This window comes from Dicentrarchus labrax, unplaced genomic scaffold (assembly GCF_905237075.1).
Source record: "Dicentrarchus labrax unplaced genomic scaffold, dlabrax2021, whole genome shotgun sequence".
NCBI lineage: Eukaryota > Metazoa > Chordata > Actinopteri > Moronidae > Dicentrarchus > Dicentrarchus labrax.
In genome coordinates, this window is record NW_026136714.1 from 26616193 (window position 1) to 26638727 (window position 22535).

Sequence of the window (22535 nt, forward strand, 5' to 3'; positions counted from 1 at the left end):
GTTGCACCCAATGAAAACCAATGTTTTTACCAATGTAGTTATGGTTTGAAGTTTCACATGCTGTCACTTCAAACCGCCATTAGAAGGAGGTGCAGGACACTTTGCCTGGAAATAGAGCTTCTATCTACTGCACGTCCGTTCCTGGGGCGGAAGAGACACCGCTTCGGGACTCTTAACGGAGCGGATACTTTTCTCTGTACAGCATGTTTCTTTCCGGACAGAAATCTCCGTTGCACCAGCTGGCGTTACACTCACTACACCGGCGCTGTAGGTACAGCTGACTGTTTCTAATGAGTGTATAGTAAGCTGTCTGACACACAGTAACTAGATAAAGGTTCGCAATGGTTCCTTAAACGAGCCCCAGTAATGCTCGTTGAATGGACCTGTTAGCTCACGTTAGCTAGCTGTGTCATGAGCTGTAAGGTTTCATTTGATGTAACGTTAACGTTAACATAACGAGATGTTCACAATGCTGCTGACTAACTGTACGGACAGCGTTATCTGTTGTTTATAGAGTTATTGTCTGATAACGTTATGTTTGTATCATGTCAAACTCTGTTCAGAATACATGGAACTGAATAACGAATAGCGAACAGTCTTTGATGAATCAGCAGTGCTTTCTAATGATACAATATCCCGCACAGATAATGACATGTACAGTTTGGCTGTATTGTTTGTGGGCTCGTTAGAATCTCCCATAATGCTTTCTGTTTTGTCTTTACTACCTAACTTTGTAGAGTGCAGTTTTTTATGAATCTGTTTGGCAGATGAATAATTCACAAAACAGGTTTAATGTAATAAAATCAGTATGAACAAGTAGCTCCTTCCTATTCCCTGGCCATGAATGCTGATTCGACACCTTGTGCAGTAGACATGTGTATTAATGTGAACCTGTTGTTTCCAAGTTCTTTGGCTTTTAGTTAGCTGAATCTCTGGTGTGGTAGACAAAATGGATGAAGAACCGGAGAGGGCCAAGCGCTGGGAAGGGGGCTATGAGAGGACATGGTAAGACTGTGAAACTGTGGACGGTTTGTAACTTGAGGGGGGCTGTCATTTGATCCAATATTGTGTAATGTATGCATTCTCCTACAGGGAGGTGCTGAAGGAGGACGAATCTGGCTCACTCAAAGCCACAGTGGAAGAGATCCTGTTCCAGTCCAAAAGGAAAAGGTGTGTTACTCTGAACACGGTGCTGGAACTTCTTCTCTGTTATGATGTGAACGAGACCTACGCTCTCCTGCTGGAGTTATAATTCAAGCATTATAACACAATCTTTATTGCATGTTTGAATGCATTAGGTACATGTATTTTTCTTTGAATGCTCCAAAGAGTAATGTATGCACTACTAATATGTCTGTGGAACACTTTCCCTTATTCCCCATATTTTGTAATATCACAATTCTGCACTGGGCAGTCCCAGTAAAGTTAATTCTCTAAAAGCTTATTACTGTTTATACTAATAACATATTTACAACTGTGTTTACCTCATAGGGTGATAGAGAGCCATGGACAAGTCAGGCTTGGAATGGTGAGTGTGTTCTGCCTCCTTCCTACAGTACCTTGTGCTTCACTCATTATCTGTATGTTTCTGAAGCACATAGGTTGTTCTGGCCCAGTGACAGTCTACACTGCCCACTTAAACTCGTTTCTCCATAAAGAAAAACACATTATTATTACCACAGTAATTTCCCTCCCAGACCAAAATACCCCATTGCACTTTCAGTTAGCATTGTGTATATAATTGTTTTGATAGATCTGAGATCATGTCATCCAGGGTTTCGGCCATTGACAAAGTTTACAAGGCAAAACTATTTGTCACCAGCCATAAAACTGCATCATGCGTTATTCCCTAAAAATAATGACCTCATGTTTGGGCCTTTCTGAACCTTTTGAGCTTCATATTGAATCAAGAGCTTGGGGAAACCTGCGTCATTCAATTAAAAAAACCTTTTTCGGATACAACCTCTCCCAACAACTTTATACAACTTTCTTCCCTGCTATGAAGAAAATAAAATCTGCTATTAAGAATGTATCATTAACTTTAATATATTATGGTAGATGTCTCTGGTGGCCATCTAGATTTGACGTCACCTATATGTAAGTGTAGTATTGGTGGTATTGTTAAACTGTTATGTTTGAAGAGGACAGGAAGGTTTTGAGTATGAGAAAGACCACGTAGACCCGGGCGTGCAGCTGGGATGTAAGAAAAAAACTGCTATAAGAATGTATCATAACTAAATGTATATGCCTTTGATATATGTGTGGTTGACTGTTCAAGGAGTATGGAAGACCACGACTTGAAACCGAACCGCCTCACTTCTACTCTAAAGGTAGATTCAGCAGCACAGCCGTCACGCTGCACACCAGCAGCCCTACCGTAGGATTACCCATAAAGCACCATCTCCTTTCTTCTTTCCTTTTCAGCTGATTGAAGCGTTTGTCGATGAATACTTTGACCAAAACCCCATCAGTCAGGTATGTTTATACAGTAATGAGTTCTGTGCATGTTTTACACTGGACTGTATTGAGACTTCACATTTAAATCCCCTCATTGGAGAAAAAGTCATATTCTTGTACAAAGACACAAGTAGTGAGTGTAGGTCTGCACCAGCCAGGATTTTTACATTTTGTTGTGATGGGGAACTTGTAAGTTTAAGCTGTGGAATGGACCTGCAACAATATGTTATATGACATAACACTGTGTGTGTTGTGTGTCTTCAGGTGGGCATTATCACCACGAAGAATAAAAGGGCTGAGAAGCTGACTGACCTGGCAGGTGAGGATCACATGAACTGCTCGTGTTAGACTCCACTCCTCAATGTGATACTTGAAGGAAGGCTTTATCTTTCAACTTCAGCCTATATTTTGTTCTTCTTGAGCTCCATGTACTGTACAGAAAATTAGTTTTACTTAGTTTCTGTTGACTTTGAATGAAGTTCAGTTACGATGATCCACTAAAATGACTGTTGTCAGTGGAGTATGGTTGTGAGCAATTGTGATATAACAGCTGTTTCTGGTTAAACAAAAAGTTCTATCACTTTAGGGATCCTTTCCATAATGTTGGCAGACAGTCACATAACAACCAGAGCCAGTCAGGGGCAACAACAGGCTGTTAGTGGAAGTACTTGGACACTGCAGCCATTGTAGCTTGTTTCATGACTGTCGGTGAATTAAGAAGTTATTTTTTACCAAACCAGAGTTGGTGATTGTAGGAACAGTTGAATGACTAACAAAGTTGGTGTTGGTGAGTTTTATTTTGTTTCTGTTGAGTTTAAATCAAGTTTGTTGTACAATGATGTGCAAGGTAAAATTACTGTTTTTGTCAGTGGAGTCTGGTGGGCCGTAGCACCCATTTGTTTTGGTCTGAGATTTTGGTGCTCTAGTGTGATATCTAGTGCCAGTGACTTGTATACAGAACCTTTAAACAGCAGCAATGGGGCGCCCTGGTAGCTCACCTGGTAGAGTTGGCACCCCATGTACCAAGGCTGAGTCTTTGCTGCAGCGGCCACGGGTTTGACTCTGACCTGTGGCCTGGGTGTCTCAACCCCCCCCCCGTCAATCTTCATCTGTCCTATCTAATAAAAGCAAAAAAAAACAGCAGCAAGTATCACACTATCCACAGAAAGCTTCAATTTACCACTTACCATTGGCTGTCAGCTATGAACACTTTAATATAATGTGATGTTTTGTTTCACCACCAGGAAACCCAAAGAAGCACATTGCTGCTCTGAAGAAAGCAGTGGACACTGTGTGTGTAGGAGAGCCGTCCCTGTACAACTCCCTCAACCTGGCCATACAGACCCTCAAGTAGGTCCTGCAGTGCTTATGTTTTAGATCAGTGTCTGTAATTTAACTGAATGTCACTCAGCTGGTGCCTGTCTTTATATGAAGGCACATGCCTGGACATACGAGCCGAGAGATCCTGATAATCCTCAGCAGCCTCACCACATGTGACCCAGCAAACATCTATGAGCTGATTAAGGTGAAGTCACTTAAAAGTCCTATTCCCTAGGGGTGCACAGTGCAACAATGTCCACTTATTCAGCTGCTAGGCTTACTGTACCAGTGACATTTATCTTCAACTTACCTTGAATGTAACTCTCTCTAACCGTGTTCTTCCTCTGTCAGACCCTGAAGTCTCTAAAGGTGCGGGTGTCAGTAATCGGCCTGTCAGCAGAGGTCAGGGTGTGTACGGTGTTGACCAGGGAGACGGGTGGCTCGTACCATGTTATCCTGGATGAGTGTCACTTCAAAGAGCTGCTGATGCTGCACGTCAAACCTCCTCCAGCCAGTTCCTCATCTGAATGCTCTTTAATACGCATGGGTCAGTATGCAGGTCACTGACAGCTCAAACAGAGTCAGGGTGCTGCTGTTGTCCATGTTGGCTCACTGGAAAGGCTCTGCTACACTAAATACAGTTGAGCAGAATTGGTATCATTTGTAACACCAATGTTTGCCCTACTATTTCACATCAAATTGGCTGCTGTGAAAATTGTTGTCATGTTGAAATGCTTAGATTGAAAAGTTTTAAGATTTGGACAAAAGTTCTTTTGAACACTTGAAACCACTAATAAAATGTTTCCCTGTTTTCCATAAAGGCTGTTCTTGCTCCTCATCAAAATATCACAATAACCATAAAAGTATTTACTGAATATTTGTCTTAGACACACCTAACTGGAATCCTGTGTTTGCTCAGGTTTTCCACAGCACACCGTCGCCTCTCCCACTGACCAGGATGCCAAGCCTTCATTCAGCATGGCGTAAGTAGAAAACAACATGATTTAAACCTTGTGGGCACTCTAGTACACTGTGAGCAGCCACTGTGTACAAGAGGGAATATTCTTTGTCATGTATTGCTCCTGGTGTGTTGTTTCCTAGTCATCTGGACAGCAGCAGTGGTCCAGGTCTGTCTCTGGGAGGATACTTTTGTCCGCAGTGCCATGCCAAGTACACAGAGCTTCCCGTGGAGTGTAAAGTCTGTGGTATGTGTGATGGGAGGATTTCATTCCATTTCTGTGGCAGTGAAAAAGTACTCTGCTGCTTTAAAGGTGCTGTGTGTTCAAACCAATAGAAGTACCATAGCCCTGACTGGTATGTTTGTGTGTGGTGTGTTGTCTCCTAGGTTTGACTCTGGTGTTGGCCCCCCATCTCGCCAGATCCTTCCACCACCTCTTCCCCCTCCAAGCCTTTATAGAGGGTCCTGTGGAGGAGCTTCAAGAAGACAGGTGGCTGTGATACACACACACACACACACACACACACACACACACACACACACACACACACACACAGATTATGTGCCGCTGTGTATCTAAAACCTACATTGTTTTTTTTCAGGTTCTGTCAAGCTTGTCAAGGGGAGCTGAAAGATAAAAGTGTGAGTACAGTGTGAGTGTATGTCCAGAGGATCTGTAGAGGCCTTTCTGATGGAGAAGAACATACATGAGTTTTCCACTTTAAAGGGTCACTTTCCCATTTTTAGTCATACAGCAGAAACTGGGTTAACATTTCTAAAATTGTACATTGTGTGGCCATCTTTAGCCATCAGGACACCCTTTTATCATATTGTATTGTAACAATTACCAGTAACCTTCATTTAACTGTGAACATTCTTTTCTTAAGTCTGTCTTTTTAGTCCTACACTATATGGGACTGGAGTAATAACTGCTAATAAATAATTAACTGGTTTATTAAAAAAAAGAAATACAGTAATATTAAGTGTAAAACTTGTGTACCTTTACGTATTAAGTCCCTCTAGCCATCTGTATTCTGCTCTCTCTCCCTTCCTGTGGCTCTAGATATTCACCTGTCCAACATGTCGCGGTGTGTTCTGTGTGGAGTGTGATCTCTTCATCCATGACTCTCTGCACTGCTGCCCCTGCTGTATTCACAGTCAGAGCGCCCCCTGAAGCTGAGAGGCTAACTCATAAGGGCTCAGTGCCAAAGCTCCTGTCTACTCTGAGAACTGCATCTGAGCCACTGCACTGTTTTCCTAAATAGCACACCGCTTTATATTTGCATTGTTTATACACAGTTTTCTACTACAGTTCTGTTTGTAACATGGCAGTTACAATAAAACTGATTTTTGTTTTTGTATTAATGCTTGTTTAGATTTTTAGACTAGTCTAGTTTCAGTGCTCATGAGCTACTAGTCCCAAGGTGGAGGCCCCTACAGTTTGGGCCATGTGGACAGAAAGCTAGAAGGATAGAATACATGATTTTTTTAAGAAAAAGAAAATATCTTACAAAAAATTATTCAGACAGGACATTTCCCATGATCAGTAAGACCGGGGTTGGAAGCAGGACATTGAGATTTTGTTTTGTATTTTTAATGGAAATTTGAGGGTAAACTCCCACAAGTTGTTTAACAAGTTAACATTTTACGGTTACAAACCACCACACTGGATACACATTTTGGCTTTGAAACTGCATTTAGGTATTCATGTTGAAAAAATAAAATGTACAGAACATACAATTTAACAGTTAACGCAAGATGAGGATACAATGATGCATTTGAGCCTTGCTATTTTAAAACCAGTCTGAACACAGATAGTAGTTGTATGGTTTTAACAGGACTGTTTAAAAAAAACTATGCAGTGCATGAACTATATGAGTATACCAAAGTTCCAGATAGATTTACATTATAAATAGTTCCTACTATAGTGTATATTCATGCACATATAAAATATATATTAAAAAAAATAAATAAATACAACAAATAAAATATAGGAGAATAAAAACAAAAACTTCCAGGGTCTGCTAAACCACTGTAGTAAATTCATGCCTAAATAAAATAATAGTTTTTGTCAATTTATGATTTTTGATTTTTAGGTTTTGCAATAGTATTAAAATAGGTATCTTTAAAAGTATAAAAGGAAGGTCATCTTTTAAGCCTTCTGTGGATATATTTTGCTGAAATGTTAATAAAGTTCATTTAGTAAGTTTGATCTGCAGAGATCCTGGGGTTGTTGTGGAGGAAGGAGCCATTTAATCCATAAGATGGCAGTGATCAGAGCCATTGAGCTGTGAGCTGCCGTAAAACACGAAGAAGAAGAAATCGTCATCATAATATTTGCAGGCGGGAAGCTGTAACACAACTACAAATCAGAGTGTAGTGTCCAGTGTCCAGTCCCCAGTCCTCTGACAATGTCCCGCATCCTGAACGGTATCGTGGCGGTGTGTCCCGACCTGGGTATCGGGATGAATGGGAACCTGCCCTGGCACCCCGTTAGACTCGGGTAAGTCCACTGTACACTGTTAGTGTGGAATAACGCAGCAGTTCACAGGGTTTGTACATTAACTGAGCTCGAGCTCTGTCTTTACGCAACGAAGAGCACGAGACATCGCAGGTCGCGTGGTAGCGCTAGAAATGTATTAACTCTGTTTCTTCTTCTTTTATAGTAACGAATTCAAACACTTCCGAACAATGACAGCGACTCCGTCTGTGAAAGGTAACTGAATTACATGTTTTAGGCTTAATAGACATTTATCACAAGGGCCATTTTGAGATGAAACAGTAGTGTAAACACAGGTGTTACCACTGAATGATATTAACCACGGTTCTGTTCCACTTAGTTCAGCAGAGCCTTTACAGTGAACATGCACAGCACTCGGAACCTTAATTCGTATCATTGCTAACAGCTGTGTTGACCCTGCTATTTCATGTCATAATGGCTGCTGTGAAAAAGGTCTAATGAAGGGAAACAGGCATAGCGTCCACTGGTCCAGAGGTCAAAGATTTATTAGTCACACAGTGTACAACGACCAACGTGAACTATATGGTATTCTACTCCTCCAAAGACTACTAGAACTGTAAAACAGATAGAGGAAGAAGGATGGGTTAGAATAAAGAAGCTGCAGACTATGATGTATGTTAGGATGGGCAAAGATGTTTAAGTCACTGAATATTTACATTGCCCATAAAAGTCGCCATTACTTCAAAAGTTATCAGGAACTTACTTTGGAGAGCTCATGGTGCAAACAACACAACATTTCATACAACATTATAGTAATACAATAGTAGCTACCTGGATGTAACTCAATGGGTCCATTATAGTCCTCTAACAGGCTTCACTATTGGTTTACCCTACTGGGGCTCTGCTTTGACACCCTGAGATCTTCACACTCAACACTGGGGATTTAGCAATACCATAAATGCAGTAGTGGATACCAGTAAATACCAGTGAAATTCCCTGATTCTCTACATTCATTTGATACTACAGTAAAAAACAAAACAATAAAACCCATGTACTTGAACATAAACTCCTTTTATGAAAAACATTTGAACATAAAAACAAACAAAAAACTGCAACAATTGCATGTAGCCTTCAAGTAATTAAAAGAGACAACTATTCAAGGTACCTTTTTCTGCTTTCCACTCTGTAGTTGATGGTGTGGTTTCATATACACTAATGTACACACATTCTTCGTCATCTGTGACATCAGATTTTCACACAGTCAGTGCATCCTGCTCTGAGTTCATTTAGATAAAACCCCAGCACACCACAAAGCGTCTTACTGCCCTCCATTTCTATCCCAGTTCTAGTCAGTTTGTATTGATATCAACATCAGTTTACACACTTATAGTTGATATACTTGAACCTTGCATAGAGGAAGTTCTAAATCTGTACATGGAGGAGAGTTGAGTACTGATTAATGAATAATGAATTCAAACCTTGCTGTCTTGCAGGCAAGCAGAATGTGGTGATCATGGGCAGGAAGACATGGTTTTCCATCCCAGAGAAGAACAGGCCTCTGAACAACAGGATCAACATCGTCCTCAGCAGGGAGTGCAAGTATGTGTCACACACAGTTAATACTGCTACACAACAGTGTGTGCAAATGAAATGTAATGTTTGACTGTATCAGGTCTTTCCTGGGTTTCTCCCGTATTTCAAGGCGCCCTCCCGTTTCGGTTTGTTTCTCCTGGGAAATACCCATAATTTAAATGGCCCTCAGACTTTACTGTACTATCCACAACGTTTGACAATAAAAAAAAAACTAAATATAGGGATGCACAATGATATTGGTATTGGTCGATGAAGCCTTTAAGATGAAACACCTGCATCTGCAATTTCTTCCACTGTGACAGGCCAGTAAGACGCCGCTTAAATTTAACTGTTAGCTAGGCTAAATGCTTGATGACCCTATCTGTCAGCGTTAAAGAGGGACAAGAATGTCTGCAGCGTGGAGGTCTTCTAACATTTCTGAAACAGATAGCAAAGGGCTAAAAGCATCATGGTGTACATTATTCTAGACAACCTGCTGTTTGACTTTGTTGAAGATGTCAAGGATGAATTTTACAGTTTGAATGTGAATGTGTGTGTTTATTTTATGTCTGCATCTGCCAAATGGCCACCACTATTAGAGTAGGCATAATAATATGTAAATTTCACTGCAGGAGAGACTTGATGTTCTCTGCAATTAGGTTGAAACAATATGTGCACGTCGGCAATTGGCCAAAATGAGCTGCAGACATAAGAGGTAAAAAAACAGGTGCTTATCTGAAAGGGTCTGCTTGTTGAGGTTTTATTGCACACAGTAACAAGCATAGTTACATATTGCTCAACTCCAGTAATAAAATTTGCTTCCCCTGGGTTCAGGCTCTCCGCTGTGACAACTCTCAGCTGTCTGTGTGCGTTGGAGTCAAGTATTGCACAATTGTCGCAGTCACCTGATAAAGTGCCAATTCTCCTCCAGAGTGCCCCCTGCAGGAGCACACCACCTGGCAGCAGACTTCAACTCGGCACTGAGGCTGGTCGAGACGGAGTTGGCGGACCAGGCTGACCAGGTCTGGGTTATAGGAGGCAGCTCTCTTTACAAGGTACTGTATGGAACACTCAGTGTCCATTGCTCACATGTTTTACTTCTGTCTCACACATGATTTAATTATTCTACTTGGCCATTTTAAATAACCAATAGAGTATCTGATAACAAATTACAATGGAAAATAATATCCAATTATTGGTTGCAGCTATCAGTCATGGTGATGATGATCAACACTTCTTCAGTCATATAGACTTCTTCTTTCTCTAATTATGTTTTGGTTGCTTTGGGCTAACCAGGAGTTGATGGAGAGCCCGGGGACCAGGAGATTGTTCGTCACAAGAATCCTGAAGCAGTTTGAGTGTGACACGTTCCTCCCTGAAATCTGTCCAGACAAATATCAGCTGCTGCCAGAGTAAGATCAGTGGGTCACTTGTGGGTAATTTAGGTTTATTACAACTTCTCATATTTTGTAGTTTTGGCCCAGCAGTTTTTGTACTAACCCAGTTATTTGCTGAGATCTTGGTGCACAGTGACATCAGATGGGTCAAGAAACTCTTGAAGTCAGATGATCAGGGAACAAACTACAATATATCAAGAGTATGTTAACCACTTTATTTGAAAATCAAACTGAAAGTGAGTACACCTCAACCAAACAAGTTTGATTAACCTGTGGAAAATAAGTTGTAATAAACTGTAATTGTCCTTTTAAAGGTGATTTACTTTACATTATAAAAGTAAATTGCTCAACAGCTACTACAGGAACATACAGTAAGGCTTGTTTCTCCTACAGGTTTCCAGGAGTGTCACAAGAGCTGCAGGAGGAGAATGGTATCCAATACAGATTTGAAGTCTATGAGAGCACCGAGCAGTGAAGAGGAATTCCAAAAAAATTGTAAATGGGCACCAGAACAATGTAAATGCTGGACTTGGTGATTTTTAAAAAGTTATTTGTACAGTTGAGTCATTCTAAGTTGTTATGTTTTTTCTTTTTCTCAGAGTTGAAATGAACATGACATTTCAGTTGCAAAAATTCCTACTGTAGTTATTCACAGGTGGGGGAACCCCTCTATTTATGAAAAAAAAAAAAAAGGTTTATCCTTAAAGGAGCCTATTATGCTCTGCTAAACCAAGGAAAAACATAATACCTCAGCTTTAATATGATCACATATTTTGTCTGGCAGTTTTAGACATAACAACCAGCTGAATCCTTCCTTTCTGATGAAGTGCACAAACCACACAAGGTAACAATTTTGGCCAAGTTTTCTTCTGATCATGATGGCCATTTCAGCTCAGGTTTTGCTACATGATGCTTCATCTCAGCCCATCTGCCAGTTATTTGTAATGGATAAACACTTTGAACTGATGCACATATCCAGGTAGTTACAAGACTTACAAGACAACAGACATTGATTTTTTGATTCCCTCTGACCTTAATTAATGATGATGGATGCTTTTAGTTTTTTCTTTAATCGCCCAATGCACTGCTGTAGATGGGGTAGCAATAAAACATATTAATGTTAATAATGTGTGTTTCATCAAGTACTAGTTGGGTCTACTGTGATCTACAGTGCGTCATCTACACAAGGTTTAGTGTCAAAAAAAGGTTTTATATATATAACTAAATAAAACTGACAAAAGTTTTCTTTTTTTGTACCTGAATGGCAGAGAAGGTGAAGCCGCTTATTTCAGGCAGTCCACATACTTCCCCAAAATCCTACAGCAAGAACGCAGGGTGTAAGTAGCCTGAGAGGAGAAACACGTGGCTAAAGAATCATTACTCACTCGCTGCTTGTTAAGTTTATTGCATGCAGTAAAAATTAAAAGCAACTCACTTAACATTTTTATCAACTCCTATCTTCTTTTGAGTGGAATTTGGCAGTTGGAAAGTTTAGAGAGATTTTAGGGGGAAAATCTGCCTGAAACTATAAAAGTGAGGGTGACAGAAATAGGACTGAAAAGGGAGAGGGATTTTATGTGCAAATTTGTTTGAGAATAAGAACAGGGAAGGAGGTAGAGAGAGGAGACAACATGCAGCAGAAGGCCTTAGTACATGGCTGCATGCACTACGAGGTGAGCCTGTGTAGTTAATCCAGTTACCACTAACTAGTTTGACACATAGCAAACAAAGCCAAAACCAGGGGTTTTTCTCTCCTGGTGCAAAAGGTAGAGCTTGTCCAATATGCAGGGTGCTAGGAAAATAGTCAATTTTCATGAGTTGCTTAAGTTCTTGTTTTCTCAATAAAAGCAGATATGGCACGCAGGACATTCAATATAAATGTAGCTATTAACTGACTTTGGCCAAAGCATATTTAACAAAATAGCTATAAGCTTATTACAAGGCACAAAGGAATGACAAAAACATATTGGGCAAAGACTTCAGCAGCCACACTTAATAACAACACAACTAGTTACTAACTTTAATATATTTCTTTATTTAAAAATACAAAATGCTTGAGGGGGCTCAAAGGTCCAGTGTGTAACATTGAGGAGGATCTATTGGCAGAAATGGAATATAATATTCATAGGTATGTTTTCATTAGTGAACCTGAAAATAAGAATTGAATTCCAGAACGGACAAACCAAACACTGACTGTAGAAAGGTTGTAACTTAAAACAGAGGAAATGGTTAGCAATATGACACGGTTAATACAGCATGTTTTCAATTTGAACATCATAAACAGCCTTATCTGTCTGATAGCACCTTTAGATGTGGTGGACAGTATTAGTTGGAGTCATACTGGGGCCTTGAAGAACCAGTGTGTATGATCTAGTAGCATCTAGCAGTGAGAATGGAGATTCCAACCAACTGAATACTGCTCGCAAGCCTGAAGGAGAAACTACGGTGGCTGTGAAACTGGGTTAATAATTATACATTTTATTTATAGAGCACTTTTCATGACACTCAAAGATACTTTACATAAGTTAAAATCATCATCAAACAACACACTGAAATATACAACACAACATTAACCATGGGTTAAAAGCAACTCTAAAACGGTGAATTTTGATTAGAGATTTAGACATTGACAGATCGGTGCAGCCTCTGATGTGTTTGGGGATAGAGTCCCAGAGGGAGGCAGCAGCTATGGAGAAGGCTCTGTCATCCCAGGTCTAGTGCTTGTTCCCGAGTGGTGGAGATGGGAGGTTAGCAACAGAGAAGTGGAGGCTGCGGGATAGGGCATTGTGGTGGCGCAGATCGGTGAAGTAGGAGCGGACTGATTGTGGAGGGCAGGGAGCCAGTGGAGTTTCTGGAAGACAGACTCTGGCAAGTGGCAGAGTTTTGGATATAGTGGAGCTTATTTGTGACTTTATGACTTATGTGCCATATAAAATGCTGTTGCAGTAGGCATTGGATCAGAATTTCAGCAGTAGAGAAGGAGAGTGATAGGCGAAGACGAGTAATGTTAAAACACTGGAAATATGGAGGCTCAACATGGTGGACTGCGTGGAAGAGGACCCGCTCCCTCTGTGGATAAAAACGACTCATTGTAAGGTAACGAAAATGATTCTTCTTTTCAGGTGATTATACACTAATAAAAACATACCTATGAATATTATATTCCATTTCTGCCAATAGATCCTCCTAAATGTTACACACTGGACCTTTAAGCACAGCAAACAGGAAATCACAACCTGGAACAGATGAATCAATATGAGCGTAAGAACAGTGCACCAGAAGACTAAATGTGAGCTCTTCATCATACTGACTCTTAACGTAACACAGACAGACATTGTCAGCTTTTAATTTTACCACATTGGACACAAGGACATCAGGTTGGAGGTGCCCTTTAAAAAACTATTGCTGAATCCCTCTCAGCCAACCATAGAATCAAGTGACTTATTTTCTCAGCCTTTCTCCGTCATTGACTTCGGAATATGGTAATATGTCCATGAAGTGAGCGAAGCTTCTCTGTTGTGCAATCTTCACCAAAATAAACCTGTCTACAGCCTTGAACTTTCTGGTGACGTCGGCAGCACTATTGTCATTCCACACATCAACAGTCTGAATCTCACCTGCGCAAATGCTTTACCAGAGACCCATGTCTTTGTTGTGGTTGCTCACAATGGGACGTGCTGTCATTGGCTGTGTGCCTCCTGCTTCTCAGCTACCATAGGCTTGCCTTTCACTCTCATCTGACGTATATATTGGTTCTCACTCCCTCCTCTCATCAGTCACTCCCCTGCATGGATGTCTGCTCTCTCTACTGGTTTCTCCTCAGCCTGCACACTGACCTATCAACTGGAGGGAGACCTGCAGTTTGAACAGCCACACAGTAAAGAATGAAACACGTTCAGGTAAGTTTGTGCACAAACCAACAATAACTTGTAGTGTAGAAATTAAGATGAATTTCTAAGCTACAAGTTACAGTTGTGCTTTTAAAAATAACTCGTTACAGTTTGTTGCTGCAGTGTATGACATAAATGAATGACAGTAGAAATATTGATATTTAAGGAAAGCAGATACCACAGCACATTCAGGATGGGATGACACAATTCATATATTTGTCATTATTATTGTATTTTTTACAGTATATCTTCTGCATCCTACTCCATTTACAGTATTTATGCCATGTTTTTTGTGTGGATGTGTAAGAGACAACAACATTGTATATACATGAGTGAAATGAAATGATCTGCTTTAATAGCTATAACTGGTCATCATTTAGAACATATTTATGCGCTGGGAGACAGGCAGCTGAAGATTTTGATTAAATGTGTCCTTGCAGGGTTGTTACTGTGCTGTTCAGAGAAACATTTTTCATTCCTTTTTAAGTCATATTTTGAATTGACAGCATGTTCCATTGCTACCTGTGACTAAATGGGTTTCTTATGTCAGGCACCTATGTTAGCCTTCCACATCTATAAGTAGCTCTTAACACAGTCATGAATACATGTACATACATATAAAGCACCAGTGGTTTTGACTGTCATCATCATCATCATCATCATCATAATATCTCACTCTCTGCATAGGAGCATGGAATGAAGAAAGATGTCTGGCCTTTACATGTAGAATGATAAAATGTTAAGGAATGACATTTTGTCTGCTGCCTCTCATTAGCTATTCTGTCTGTGTTGGTGCTGGTTGAAGGCCAGGCCTGACCCCTCAAAGAGGCACAGATGGGGGTTTGAATGTCATTCTGCAGAAAAGGCTGCAAACAGAGGTTAAAACCTCCTGCTCCTCACACATATAGTCTTCCCAATTGAACCATAACAGCCTTGTACCAATGAGAAATGAAAAGTACTCTAGTAGTTTAAGCATTGCTCATCCATAAAGTTAAGGGAATAACAAGAGAGATATTAAAAGAATAATGGTCAAAATCTGTCCAGCAGTAATATTTTTAGCTGCTAGTATGGGTTAAAACTCCATAAAATGCTTAATTCCTAAATTTCCCATAATGCAACCAATAGTATCTTTGTGTTATACTGTCCCTGCCTGTTCAATACAGATGTCTTTAAAGCTCCAAGCACCCAGTTTGTACCCAGTGGTGGAAAATAATTAAGTGCATTTGCTAATGCACTTAAGGATTTTGTACTTTGTTTTTATTATTATACATTTTATAATATTTCATACTTCTACTCCAATACATTTAAGATGGAAATATTGTTATTTTTATTCCATCACTTTATAGTTATTGGGTGCTTTGCTCCACCACCACCAACTACAACAGTAAAATGTTGTTTTCCGTCTACTATATAAGTACGTTGGATATTATTAGGGAAAAGAAGCCATTTTACATGACATACATACCTTTCCTTTTGATACTTTGAAGCCTCTTCTCACCATACCTTTAGCCCATGTCATTGCTTGTGTAATAGTGTAATGCCTACACTACATTAGGCTACATTACAACCATACTGTCAATGATTATAACACTAATATTTCCAATATTTGCAGACTACATGTTGGACCCCAACCAACTGTGTTGGGGCAGATTATTTTTAAATGTAGTCAATTGCTAAATACAAATTATATGGCTAAATGTAATCCATTAGATTACCAAAAGGGAGTTTAATCTAACCTAAATACTTTTGAATTACTTTAAAATCAAACATTGAAAGTATTGCACCTTTCACTAAAGAAATTGATGCAGCCACAAAAAATTCTGTTGCAAAAATATTATTTTTTCACTTTAAACATCTCACAACATTTTCAGTGCAAATATAATTTATTTAGAATTTTCAGCATTTACACCTAGTCAACTCAAATGACACCCCATGTCTTCTGTGATTATTGATCAATTTTTCCATGTTGAAAACTAGTGTTGTTGTTTGCATAGTTGTTAGCCATCCACTGGCAATCCCATGATGCCTTGGTCTGTTGACCACTCAGAGGCTTAGTGGGCAGGTGTGTGACACACAAAGAATAACATGAGAGGGTTAAGAGAGCATTGTTTATTAAGAAAAAAGTTTTTCATTCTTAAAATTGCCATATTTTAAAGATGTAATCAAACAACTTAGATCCTTGACAACACTGCCAGCCAATTATAGTGTGACATCTTTCAGGGTTTTGTGAGTGAAAGTTAAGATGGAACTGTTCATAGTCACTGAGTGGGTAGAAAGAGTGTGAGTGTGTGTGTGATCAACAGACGTACTAGTCAGATAGTTACATGTGTACTGAGATTAAATAAAACATCGTTCCTCTTTCTCTTGTTCTGACGTTGTGAAGCACAGGATAATCAATTTCGTCAGCTGACCTCTGTAATGTACCCAAACTTAGGATCCGATAGGCACAGTATGTACACTTAAAAGTACATTACACTTTGTCCTCAGCTGTATTTATGTATGTGCTTTAAACCCTACTGCACACACACACACACACACACACACACACACACACACCTAATCTTACCCTAAACTTAAAAATGTAATGATTGCCGTTATAGGGACTAAGCAAGTCCCCACAATGTCACTGTGTAAGCAGATTTATGTCCCCACAACATGAGTAATACACGTTCACACACACACACACACACACACACACACACACACACACACACACACCTACGTAGTTAAAATAAGTCATTGGTCACAATTTCACAGACTTGGATGATAGAAACACAAGGCCACACACACAATAGGCTGCAGAAGTGAATACAGGCAATCCAGAAGAGGATGACGAACACATTGTGTTCTTACATCTGGGCTGGAAAGAGGAAGGAATGGAAGTTATACCGTTTATCCATCTGACTTCTATCACTTCTCTACATACAGCAGCTGATGGGATGTTTGGGTTGCCATTGTGTTACCCTGTTTATTATAGATCATAGTGGCAACGATAAGTGAATATTGTATCATGCAATATTCACTTATCGTTGTATGTACTGCGCAAATGCAGACGTGTGGATGCATCATCTCCATCAGAGGTCTGACAATGACTGTGAGAATTCAAGGCAACATACAGTTCGGTTTCTTACAGAGTTACCAAGTGCCCAGATACCTACTGCTTCACAAACACTGCAAAATTATGTAACATCCACATAAAAATGTCATGACAACACATGCCAGATGCAGAGCTGTGATTGTAAAGGTGAACAGTGGCCATAAGTAGACTCTCCCCAACACTGAGTGACACTTATCAGAATATTGGTTTCAAGCTCATGCTTTTGTATGTTTGTACTCTTTAACTAGAAACTATGGACATTTTTGTAAAGCATGTTACTGATTTTCAGATTTTAAAAAATGTGTTTCCCCTTCCTTCCAGACTGCCATCGGTATGAATTCATTTCAGTGAGCAAAGAACTTAGAGACGTTAACAATAGATTGTTGTGAGTGTGCTACAGTCACCTCACCTGCTTTTTTAATCAAATATTGTTGCTACGGCTACCATCCATCCATTTTCTAATGTGCTTACCCTGTTCAGGGTTAGGATTGGGCTAGAGCCTATCCAAATATTCACTGGATCAGAGGCGAGGTACACCCTGGACCACAGGTCAGCTGCTGGTCCTGCTCTCGGCCTGCGCCATACCTAAAAAAACTGGTTGATTCCCACCGGAATCAGAAAATGGAAGGAAATCCGAGAAAAATAGATTGTAGGTTGCAGCTTAATCATTTAAGAGATTTTTTCGGCGATGTAGCACTTGTCACACTGCCCCGCTACTTAGTGGGAAAAAAAGCTCACCATTTTAAATATATATATTAAAAAAATATATTTAACTAGCACTTTAACACTTATTTAGTATTCCTTTTCTTCTATTGCAGGCACTGGGTTTTGTGCACCTTTGAACATAGCAACGATTATTCATCAAAGACACTGAAGGTGGATTAGAGGCAGCCAAGATCCTTACAATGGATGAGTCAACAGAGGTTCGAACAGATGGCAATTCTCTTCTAAAGGCTGTCTATTTGAGTCGTCTGCGTCTGACTCGGCTGCTCCTGGAGGGAGGGGCCTACATAAATGAGAGTAATGAACATGGCGAGACACCGCTTATGGTGGCCTGCAAGACACGCCATACAGATTCACAGAGTGTACCCAAACACAAGATGGTTCGGTATGTTCTAACAGGATACTTCTTGGCAGCATATGTTTTTGTTGAGGATTACTAGTTTCCTGGTGTAATAAATGTGATATTTCTCCCAACAGGTATCTTCTGGAAAATGGTGCTGATCCAAACATCCAAGACAAGACAGGAAAAACAGCTCTGATGCATGCATGCCTCGAACAAGCTGGAGCTGAAATTCTGTCACTCCTGCTGAGCAGTGGAGCTGATCCAACTCTGGAGGATCATTCAGGCTTATCAGCATTGATTTACGCTGTCAATTCAGGCAACAGGGATGTCCTCAGGGTCCTCCTGGATGCCTGTAAAGCGAAGGGTAAGGAGGTTATCATCATCACCACCAACAAACTGCCATCCGGCCATCAGATGACAAAGCAGTACCTCAATGTCCCTCCACCTCCAGACCTTGAGGAACGTATGCATTATACCCCAACATCTTGTTGCATGTCACCATATGAGCTACGAACTCCTCCACAGGGCTCCTCAGCAAGTGCTTCACCCCAACCTGGTAGCCCCCTTCTTGGCCTCAGGGATCCCCAGTGTTTAGGTTCAGGACCTGGTCTAGTCACCTCTCGACCAGGTTCTCCAATCCAACATCCTAGTCCTTTACGTGTCCCTGGTGTGGATAAACGACTTAATCTCCAGAGGCTACACTCTGAGCAGTGGTCCAAAAGTCCTTCACTGCTCCTCCAGCAGACCCAGGCCACCTCTCTGACAGAAGAGCCAGTGCAAATTACACTTGAAGAGGAGTTGTCTTTCAGAGTCAACAATAGCCTCGCCTTCCACGGAAGACCTCCAGCTGTTTCACGCCACCACAGCATTGATGTCAAAGACACAACAGGGCTTCTGAAAGGCACTAGAGTACATGTCTGGAAATGAAAATAGGGGAGGAGGTGGAAGAAGAGGCTTCGGTAGAAAGATGTCATATGACAGTACTACAAGTTCACTGCATGCTGCTTCACACCCAAACTTGCATCAAGACAGTTTACCCTTTCCTCATGAATCCTGTCCTGTAGATGAAGATTCCTCTGACTGTCTCAGACAACTGAATGTTTCCAGTCTGCAAAATGTGGTCCGTCGACGGAACATTGGTATTGACCACTACAGTTCTGACTCTCAGTTACCACAGTTTGGCAACCGAGACAATAGCTCCAAGAATGGTGGTGGAGTTGGAACGGGACCAGAAAGGCTCAAGCTGGTCAACAGCAGATCCTCCACTCTGTCAGGATCCAGGGAGTCCTTGGAGAGCTCTGTCCAGAGACGAGGTGCTGCCGGGCTGGAGCGAAGAGGCTCAGGGGCCCTTCTACTGGATCACATTGCCCACACTCGTCCTGGATACCTCCCTCCTCTGAATCCCCATGCTCCTATACCAGATATTGGGGTCAGCTCTAGCTCTTCCTACCCTTTGAGTGGAAGTAGCAAGACACTGAATGGTGTTCTTACAGGGTCAAAGCCTATCCTACCCTGTGCACCTGTTCTTCTGAAGGATCTAAAAGCCAAGAAAATTCTGTGGAGACGACACTCAATGCAGAGTGAGCAGATAAAAGAGCTGGTTAACTTCAAGGAAACCTTTGGCCACTAGAAGGAAATATTGCATGTATCAGGAGAAAATGCATGTGCTCTTACCAGTAACATACATTGCTGTACTATACCTATCATACCATCACTGATACCAGCTCATGTGCAGTTTTAAGACAAAGTACAGTTTAGACATTCTGGGGCTGCATTGATGTTCTGTTTTTAGATTTCTCATGACTCATATCTTCATACCAGCCAAAGGGACAGTTTGACCTCCATGTAATGAAACATACCAAAAGAATACATATAAAGAATACAAAATGTAACTTTAGTGTGAAATAATTACCTAAGAAAACTTTTAAAATTACTGTAGCACTTTTCCAGAACAGCTAGATGATTGCACAAAAAAGTTCTTAACACAAGGTCCAACGTGTTGTTTCCAAAGCTTTCAACATGTTGTTCCCTCCTCAGTGGATGGAGTTGCTAGTTGTCATAAGTTAGCTTTAATCATGTCACCTATGCATTCCGGTCATATTAATAGGTTGTCGTGTATGGGGAAGAGATGGTAAACTTGTTTTTTTAGCCAGCAAAGACATTCCTTGTTTTTCCTGACTCCTGGCTGATGTTCCTGATCCATTTGATGCTGTGAGCGGTTTTGGTCAGGTGTTTACAGACAGCTGGTGTCTGTTTCTTGCTGGTTGGGGTGTGATTTTCATCATCCACTCTTCGTACCTGTTGGCTCTAAGAGACCCTCAGACATGCTATACTTCCCCCCTCTATCCTCCTCCTCAATAATAAGATGTAGTGCTTGGTGTAGGAGGGCCTTCAATAATCCCCTATATGACCGCCTGTTATCATCCATACTTAGGTCATGTTCTGACAACTAAACCATCTCCATGACAACTGAGCAACTCAATTTGCTGAGGAAGGCCATGTGATGTAGTTAAAAGATTTGGAAGCGACACGCAAATGGGATCTTGTGTTGAGAATGTTTTTGTCAAACTGCTGCTCACGAGGTCAAGAATGAACCTTCAAGCTCGAGTTGCATGGTTGTTCAAATAAAAATAATTATTTTAGTCTATACTTTTACAATTTATAGTGGCATTAAGCAATATGCTGAATACCAGGACTTAATTTCATGACTCAGACCTAATTTAACAGCAACAGTGTGAGCCAAAGAAGTTTGAGACTTGCTGTGACATTACAGAAAGCTTTAAGAATGACCTTGGATCAAAGAAAGTACAGTGCAGGGTGAAATACCACTTAAGAAACATTCACTTCTAACCTACTAGTTTAAAACCCATTTCTGGACTAGAAAAGTGTGAATTATATTTTGAGCCCCTTTTCAGCATCTTTAACAGTGTTGTGTTTAATTAATCTTCCTAATTATAGTTTTCAGTTATTAAAGATGGCCGTGTATATGATCTAAATTTTAAGTGCACTGCATATCAGTTAGAATAAAAGGGTACTCATCAACATAAGCTGCACAGTGAGGAAAACTATTCTTCCCTTTTATCTAAATTGCCAAACAGTACATCTGCATCCTTGAAAATTTAAGACATTCTCAGATACTCCTTTCACTATGTACAGAGTTGCCATTGGCAACACTTCAGTGGTACACTCAACCTTCAGTGTTCTTCACTGTATTATATGTCTGTCTATTTTCAATAAACCGTATATCAAATATTTGAGTGACTTAGTATCAACATGTGTCACTTAAGTTAAATGTGGTCAGAGGCAGGCAGGGAAAACTTGTTTGCTTTGGACATTTGTTTTTTGTTTGTTTTCATAGAATACCAAGGTAATCTGCTCAATGATGGTGATCACTACAGCTCTCAGGAAAGGACTGTGACAGTTCACCACTCTGAATTGAAATAACTCTTGGCCTCTAGCTGCATGTATGTGAAAATCCATTAGACAATGAACAGTTGAAGCAGATTAAAAATAATGAAGATTGTCTCATCTGTCTCAGCTACTTATATCTTTAACCTCATTGTAGTATAACCTGTGTATTTTTGTGTATTTAAGCCTTCAGACAAACTAATATTTACTGCCAGCTGCTGGCACAAATCCACGAAACTGTCTGTGTCTCATTTTTATTAATTCCCATAATGTGTGCATACAAATATGCCTAAATGCAGCACCAGATGTGATATATTATTCAGCATGAATTCAGTACTTGACAATACTAAAACATAAAAATATATATTTGTCAGACTAAGTCATACTTTTCAAGCCATGTATAATTATAACTTTTTTAGTCATTTCTAAATTTCACAGTGAACTAAAGATACTTTACAGTCTCGTATGTAACTTCTAACGTTAGTGATGGCACTGCGACACTGAAGCTTCGATACGTGCTTCAAACCCTGAACTACAATTCCATAAACCACTGCTCCAAAGCTTGCTTTGGTGCTAAAAAAATCACGTGACATAGGCCGTCCAAAGCAGCAACCGCTTCATTGCCTGAATTAATCACCTGACTGGTTCGCGGTCCAATCAGGCGATTCTGGTGACAGGTTGAGACAGTTTTAAATTTGAGCGCCTTTAACACTTTATAATCGCAAATGTGAAGAAATTGTGAGCAAGAAAAGAAACCGGCTCAACCCAAAAACTGTTGAATAAATGATGTACCATAATAAAAACCTTTGAGTGTTCGCCATCCCCCTGCCATAGTTACACAAGCATACCCAACCTATGCCATATTTCCCAGCATTCTCTCCTCAGTAACACAATACACACATTCATCAT

At 40.4% G+C, this 22535-nt stretch overlaps 3 protein-coding genes across 3 annotated transcripts; all 3 read left to right on the plus strand.

Moving 5' to 3' along the window:
- The first annotated feature begins 151 nt into the window (after window positions 1–151).
- Window positions 152–6096, plus strand: gtf2h2 (general transcription factor IIH, polypeptide 2). Its single transcript, XM_051423316.1, is given in 15 exon segments — window positions 152–267; window positions 906–1005; window positions 1093–1170; window positions 1492–1534; window positions 2223–2330; window positions 2425–2475; window positions 2722–2776; window positions 3702–3807; window positions 3892–3982; window positions 4129–4324; window positions 4697–4760; window positions 4879–4982; window positions 5123–5225; window positions 5338–5377; window positions 5799–6096. Coding segments are annotated over 14 exon segments (1206 nt in total). The 5' UTR covers window positions 152–267; window positions 906–949; the 3' UTR covers window positions 5910–6096.
- Window positions 6097–7060: 964 nt separating this feature from the next.
- dhfr (dihydrofolate reductase) lies at window positions 7061–11408 on the plus strand. The gene is made up of 6 exons (XM_051423337.1): window positions 7061–7238; window positions 7402–7451; window positions 8690–8795; window positions 9700–9823; window positions 10065–10180; window positions 10559–11408. The coding sequence occupies exons 1-6, from the start codon at window positions 7147–7149 to the stop codon at window positions 10638–10640; spliced, it is 570 nt and encodes a 189-aa protein (XP_051279297.1). The 5' UTR covers window positions 7061–7146; the 3' UTR covers window positions 10641–11408.
- A 2494-nt stretch (window positions 11409–13902) lies between these two features.
- ankrd34bb (ankyrin repeat domain 34Bb) lies at window positions 13903–21741 on the plus strand. Its single transcript, XM_051422434.1, is given in 4 exon segments — window positions 13903–14064; window positions 17971–18260; window positions 18353–19115; window positions 19117–21741. Coding segments are annotated over 3 exon segments (1698 nt in total). The 5' UTR covers window positions 13903–14064; window positions 17971–18057; the 3' UTR covers window positions 19849–21741.
- The last annotated feature ends 794 nt before the right edge of the window (window positions 21742–22535 follow it).